Source organism: Trachemys scripta, chromosome 5 (genome assembly GCF_013100865.1).
Source record: "Trachemys scripta elegans isolate TJP31775 chromosome 5, CAS_Tse_1.0, whole genome shotgun sequence".
NCBI lineage: Eukaryota > Metazoa > Chordata > Testudines > Emydidae > Trachemys > Trachemys scripta.
The window spans coordinates 114309950-114317170 of NC_048302.1; the positions used below are offsets into that span (position 1 = coordinate 114309950).

Consider the following 7221-nt stretch of genomic DNA (forward strand, 5'->3'; position numbering starts at 1 on the left):
CTGATGGGTTTAGCCAAAACTTTATCATCCTTGTTTTCCTTGATAACTAGACCCCTTCTATCATCAAGAAAGGCAATCAGAAGCTGTATTTATTCACATCTGAAAATCTGACTTTAACTTTATATGTTAATAGCATATAATGCCTTAGGGATTGTCAGGGGGTTGATGTCTGAGCCTGGCAGCACCACCTAGTGGCAGTGATCTGGGCCATGCTGTCCAGTGACAAGCATCAGTGGGCAGTGGTAGGGGAACCCAGACCCTTCTTGCTCTACCCAGGGCCGGCTCCAGGCACCAGCTTGTCAAGCAGGTGCTTGGGGCGGCCGCTCCGGAGAGGGGCGGCACGTCCAGGTATTCGGCGGCAATTCGGCGGATGGTCCCTCACTCCACCTCGGAGCGAAGGACCTCCCGCCAAATTACCGCCGCAGATCGCGATCACGGCTTTTTTTTTTTTTGGCTGCTTGGGGCGGCCAAAACCCTGGAGCTGGCCCTGGCTCTACCAGGTTCCAGCCCAGGACCCTGTAAATAATAACTCAGATATGTGGCTTAGAGGCAGGCACCCTTACACCTATTCCCTGGGGTGCTTCCTATCCAGCTTTGATTCCTACATCAGTGCCACTAGTCAGCTTCTGGATTCCCCCTGGAGTTCTCTCTGACTGCATTCAGAGAGTCTTACTCTATCAGCTGCAGTCCAGATTCCGTGGGGTGACGGGCTTATGGCAGCTGTCTCAGCTATGTGGAGCTTCACCCTCAACTGCTCCCCTGTTGTGTCCACCTAGACTGAGCTGAGCTGCTCCCTTTTTGAGCCCAGCCTCCAATGTGAGCATGCCCAGCAGATACAGATGGGCAGGGCCTTCTGGGCCACTGTACTCTTCTTTAATCCTTAGTCCGCCGGTGTGGAGATCGTACACTCCATCACAGGACTAGGTTAGGTCTCAAGGACACAGCCCATAGAAACTGGCAACCCATTGCTGCACTGTCCCAAAGCTGCCCTGGAAAGGCTCAGATCCTGTTGCTCATTTCCTCTCAGGGGATGGAAAGTAATTTGCTGATGTCAATAACAGCTCTGCTGGCTGTAGCATTGGGGTGCTGCCAGGGTTTTAACCCATTCCCCAGTCCTCCTTCCTGACTCTCCACCCACCTGCTTTGGCGTGAAGGTGTCAGTGGTCATACAGCTCGCATTATCCCTTCAGATCTGGAACTAGGTCCCAGGTGCTCCTGCATGGGTGGACTGTCTGGGCCAGAATCTAGCTTTTATGTGACAAACCATTATAATGAAATTAGAGGGTTCAACTGCTCTGACTCCTCTCCATTCTTCCTGAGTAATGATGGATTTGAAGCATGCATACTAATTTAAACACACTTTAAAATGCCACACAATTTTTTTCCTGTACCAGTATTTTGTTTGACTTTCCAGCACCTATCTTCCAACCCTAGGCACTTCACCATTTTAAAAACAATATTTTATAAAACACTTTAAAATCCTGTAGCCCAAATATTGTACCTGCGCATATGTATAATAGCTCCAATGCAAAACAAATAGATCTTAAAACCCCTCCTCTGCAGTTGCCTAAGAGAAGTGATAGGTTTTGCAGAGTGACTGGAACTATGAAAACTCTGGGCAGTGATGATCATGGGAGAGAAACAGATTCCAAAGGCAAGATACCTTGCCAGCAGCTCCCTTTTTCTGAAACTAATGGTATGTAACTCCCATACCTTCACTGGTCACAGCTGTGATAGTATCACACAGGGTGAGAGGTAGTCTTAAGTAGAGATGTTTGGGAGTTTTTAGACAAAATGTTTTTCACCAGAAAATGCCAATGCATCAAAACAAACTGTTCACAGGAAAGGGTCGGTTTCAATAAATTTTCCATTTCAAAAACATTTTGGAAAATTGTTTTGAAAATGGTGAAGCAGCGTGTTTTATTTTTGAAATGAAAAAGTTCCGTTTGAAACAATGTTTTGTTTAGATATTTGGATGCTTTCCCAGTTTACCAATATTGCCTCAGTCTCTTTCTGAGCGTTAGTCCTCATTCAACCCCCAATCTTGAATAAACAAGGGACTATTCATCCCACTGCCTCAGTTGATATTCCTCAATCAAGTTTGTGTTGTATAACTACTGTATTCTACAGCCATTTTAAAAATAAACATATACTTAAAGTAAATATCCAGAGCACTCTGCAAAAGAGCTTTATAGATTTAGTGCCACTACCTTTTCCTTCTTTGAACCTTTCCTTAAGACCCACCTCTATTTGATTTCTTGTAGGCATCACATCAATTTATGATGTCTTGAAGAGCAGATGGAGTTAGCTGGAACTCACTTCATCTTTAAAAAATTGCCAATATATATAAATTGTGTATATTTGATTCTATTCCTCTTCCTGCCCTTACTCTTTGTATGTCATGATTTCTGAGGGCCAGATTCTGATCCCCTTACTCATGATATTCCCCTTTAAGTCACTGAAGTGTAAAATGCTATTCAATGTGAGTAAAATTGTCGAAATGTCCTTTAGATTGTCCTTCCCCGCAAAATCTTGCAGTGGGTGAAACTGTTTGGTGCACTGAAACTCCAGTCCAGGGAGGGAGTCCTAAAGTGACTTTCAGTCATCTTTGCCCCTTCCAAAACCTTGGCTGCTCTGGAGCGCCCTGGTGTAAGTTAGCCATGGGGAGCGTAAATTATGGCAGCCTCCTCGGGCTGCTATATGGGATGCAGCACTGCTTATAATCTTTGCAGCACTGTCTCTCCTCTGGCCCCACCTCTGACATGCCCTTCCACCCCCAGAAGATACTCCCTATGCTAGGACAGGCTAGGGGTACTCAGAAGGCAGCCTTATGGCTGTCTTCAATGGTTCCTGCCAGGGTCACCCAGAGGAGGGAGCAAGTTGCGCAATTTGCCCTGGGCCCTGCAGGGGCCCCCCAAGAGTATGTCCCCCTGCCTCCATCCATTTTATGTGGTATAAATGACTGCACCACAACTAAGGTGGGGCAGAGTTTGTCTGGGGCTTACCCAGGAAGGACACCTCTGCTTTGTGGTGGTGATAGTGGAGGAAGGAGGTCAGAAACTGTTGTAAAAAAGTGCTCGGTGGTCAGCTTTCCAGCAATGACTCAACCTCCCCACCCCCACCCCCACCCCGGAATAAAGGTGCGAAACCTGGGTGGGGCAAGTCTCTTTGTTCCATGCAGAAAGGTAACCAGCACCCTCCCTCCCTCCCCTAGAGGACGTGAATGTCAGGCTGGGTTAGGACCTGCTGTGGGCATTATGCTAGTTGCTCGTTTTAAAGGGGGACTGGGAAGGAATTTTTCCTGCACCACCTGAATTGGCTTCAGTGGAGTGAGGTTTTTTTCACTTCCCCACAGCAGGTGTGAGGGAGGACCTTTTCTGGTGAGAAGAAAAGGTGGTAGCCCATATGTCACAACTTATTTTGTAAGTGTGGGGCAGATGTCCAGTGCAGGTACTCCATAGGGAAGGCAGCCAGTGACCAGATAAATGGCCTGGTAAAGGACTTAAAAGGAGGTACTGGATAAAGGAACAGAATGGGGAAGGGGGTTGGGGACTCCTCTGATTGGTACGGCAGGGAGGCAACCCCCCGTTCTCATAGCTCTCCTTAACCCTCTTACGAGGGTGGTGGATGGTAAGGTCCAAGTCATAGGTCGGCTGGGGGATTTGGATGGAAACAAAGTAGGGCTGGTGGAAGCCCCGAAGAATTGATTTTATAGTCCCAGACATCTATATAATAAAGTTGCAGCCTGATTAAAATCCATAACAAGTGTCTCCTGTCCTTCTTGCAGTGTACCCAGACAATTGGCTAAAGCATGGGTGAAGTTCTCATAGAATGTTTTATGCATTTGTACAGTGCTTAGTAGAATGGGACTTGGATTCTGATTGGAGCCCATGCATGCTACTGTTATACAAATACTAAATAGGAATAACATGGTAAATTCTAGCAAAAGGTATGTTAGAACACCTTCAAGGGGGTGACTTTAAAAAAGCCTGCAGGAACAAGAGCATTGAATGGGAAAGCTTCTCAGTCTATCCTTAGCCCACATTGTTTTGCTGCAGTATTTAGCATTTGTTGTGAATGTGAGATCACTCACTGCTTTCAGGCCCAGATACATTTTAACCCCACATTCCAATGTTACCACAGATGGAGTTTCAGAGTGGTTCTTAGAAATGCCTGCTATTTAAAAATATGGCTGTCAGTCCAGTTTTACACAGATCAGAGTTAAGCTAGTCTCTGCTTACACTGACTAGATTATCACTTTGCGTTAGTTTGTTTTACTCTTTGAGTCAATAAGGCTGTACAAGAAACCAAAAGCAAAGTGATTTATGGCCTGAGATTAGATGATTGCAACGATCTCTTTCAGCCTTAAAATCTTTGATAGTCCAGTATGAGCAAGATCATCTTTCCCTTAACAATAGTTAGAGAATAGCTCTGATATTTAGATGATATTTTGTGGCTCATTATCCAAGGAAATTATGATTATATTATAGTCCAGGTATGTGCATGTGCTTGTGTGAATGAGGACACTGGACGATCTTTTTGTTAAACCAGAGGTTCCCAAAGTATGGGGCGTGCCCTCCTAGAGCAGCATGGCAGGACCTTTGTGGGGAGTGTGGAGGGCCTGAGGGTGTGGAGGGTGCTCCATCCAGCCCCTCCCCGCCCTGAGCTCTGCTCCAGCCCCACCTGCAGCCACATTCCCAGCTCCACACCTGGCCTTGTCCACAGCCTTGGTGGGGCTCCACTCCCACCTGGGGCTGAGGCTGGGGGCAGGGTGAGGCCAGGAGTGATGAAGCTGCACCTGATTGTGGGCCTGGCGGTTGGCCCCCGCTGTGGCCCAGTTGTGACTCCGCTCTTGCTTTGGCCCCTGGCCACTGCTGAGACCCTGGCCCTGTTCCCAGCCCCATCCCCATCCCTGTGGCCCCAGCTTTGGCCCTCTTAGCCATGACCACATTGTGCCCCACTCCCCCAGCCACATCCCACTCGTGACTCAGGGGGAGGGGCAGGGCATGGACAGGGATAAGGGAAGGGCGTGGCCTTCAATAGTTTGGGGACTGCTGCTTTAAACTAAAGGAGGCAGTGTGGCAGTGGACAGAGCACTGGACTGGAACTCAAGAACAGGCTGGGTTCTGTTCCTGGCTCTGCCATTAGCCTGCTGGATGACCTTGGGCAAGTCACATCACCTCTATGTGCCTCAGTTCCCCCATTTGTAAAATGGACATAATGATATCTCCTTTGTAAAGTACTTTGAAATGTAGTAATGAAAAGTGCTATATAAAAGCTAAGTTGAGGTCTCACTCAGGATCCTACTGGTTACCAGCATTTATTCCTCCTCAGAGTCTTAGAGTAATCATCATCATTATTGAAGAAGGATATTTTTTAAAGTCACAATGTTATATTTTTCTGTGATTCCAAAAGGGTAGCAGCTGTGAAACTTCTGTTTTTAACTTTGCTGTCTATTAGGTGTGCATTGTGCAGAAGAGAGACACCAAGAAAATGTATGCCATGAAATACATGAATAAACAAAAGTGTATTGAGAGAGATGAAGTCCGGAATGTCTTTCGGGAGCTACAGATCATGCAGGGCCTTGAGCATCCCTTCCTAGTCAATCTGTGGTAAGCAAGCCTTTAACATTTTATCAGGCTTCTATTGTCTCCTTATTGCTGAACCAATTCAAATTGCTGGGAGTTGAAATCTTGAAAGGATTCTTAGAGACTTTTTTTTTGAAGCTATTTAATTTTTTCTGTAGTTTTGCCGCTATAAATATTTTAAAGGTGCCCTTTCATGTTGGAATGGTTAAACATCATAATTTGCCTTTTTTACTTTCTGGTGTGTGTTCTTTCTAAATTGCTACAGTAACTGTGTTTAAAAAAACTTGGTCTCCCATGGTTTATTATTTTCTTTGATACTAGTTTTGCTAGGAGTTTGATTACAAGATTATGGTATATTGAAACCATATTGTGAACACTTACAAGGATAAAATAGCTCCTAGCTCAAAGCATGTCTGTTGATGCAGCTGAAACTAAAGGAACGAAAAGCTTTTTGTCTAAGTAGAGTTAACTAGGCAGCCCATGAGACTAAAATTCTGGATCAGATGCAGTTTATAAATAACACACTCTCTCTCTCTCACTCTCTCTCTCTCTCAATGGGCCATCCCTTCCCTAGCTCATCTTGCCAATGCCAACTACAGTATCTCCAGAAGCTTCTCTCCTTTTTAATGTCTTTTAAGGACCATTTTCTACTAGGTGAAATGGCTGTTTTCTCCTCTGGTACATTGTAGAACTGCAGCAAATTACTCAGTTATTCTGGATGTTTACTTCATAAGACCGAGAATAATGGATGTTGTGGGCAGCCATTGTTATAATAAAGATAGTGATATGACATTTGAATGTAGCTGGGAGTTGCAATAGTTTGGAAATAAGGAGAATAGCAGGTATTGTTCAACAGGTGGAAAGTTCAAAAGGAGGTGGCCTGACTCCAGTGATGATTCAAATATTTTCATAGATATGGCAGTAGAGAAAGTATTTTACTGTTTGACTTGTCCTAGCTTCATGGGTAACAGAATCTCTGTCATTCCCCAAAGTACTCTTCTGTTTTGGAAACAGAACTAATGGCTGGGAATTGCATTCAAACATCTATCCATCCCCAGCTACTTTCATGATCTCCGCCTTTATGGTATGTGAGTGCCCCAGCCTCGCATGGTGGATCTGAGAATTTTTTGGCAAAGGGATAATGAGTATATCAGATATACCTCTGGTGACTTCATAAACTGTATTGCTTATGTCTCAGGACACTGGCGATGGGATGCAAGTTTTTCACCTCTGATCTGAAAATAACCTGGATTAGTTGCTGTAGGGATCAAAAGTCATTGCCTTTTCACAGCTCTTCACTTAGCACCTGCTCTGCAGGTGTCCATGGGGCAAACAGGCTGTTGTTTGTGCTTCAGAGTGTTGCTAGTGTTGCTTTTCTTGGACCTCTGGTGTTAGCTGCACTAGCAGAGAGTGCAACATGTTGATTCAGCAGATTGCAAATGTTAGTCATAAAGAGAGACCACAGGCTTGGCTCAGTGGCAAAGGTGCTCAGCCAGGTTTATTGTCGACAAAGCACAATAATAGTGTCCCATAGGAGCTACAGGTACACTAACATGTACGCCCATGACAAGGTTCCAGTTCAATCAGCACACCTGGATGCTGGCCCCTAGACTAGTACAAATATGTCTCTCCT

The 7221-nt window shown here is 45.3% G+C and overlaps 1 protein-coding gene across 1 annotated transcript in view; it reads left to right on the forward strand.

Moving 5' to 3' along the window:
- LOC117878363 (serine/threonine-protein kinase 32B-like) overlaps positions 1-5616 on the forward strand; it is a 54561-nt gene extending 48945 nt beyond the window's left edge. The window contains exon 3 of the mRNA XM_034772536.1: positions 5461-5616. Coding sequence (XP_034628427.1) covers positions 5461-5616 — 156 coding nt within the window. The remainder of the gene's footprint in view (positions 1-5460) is intronic.
- Positions 5617-7221: the final 1605 nt, after the last annotated feature.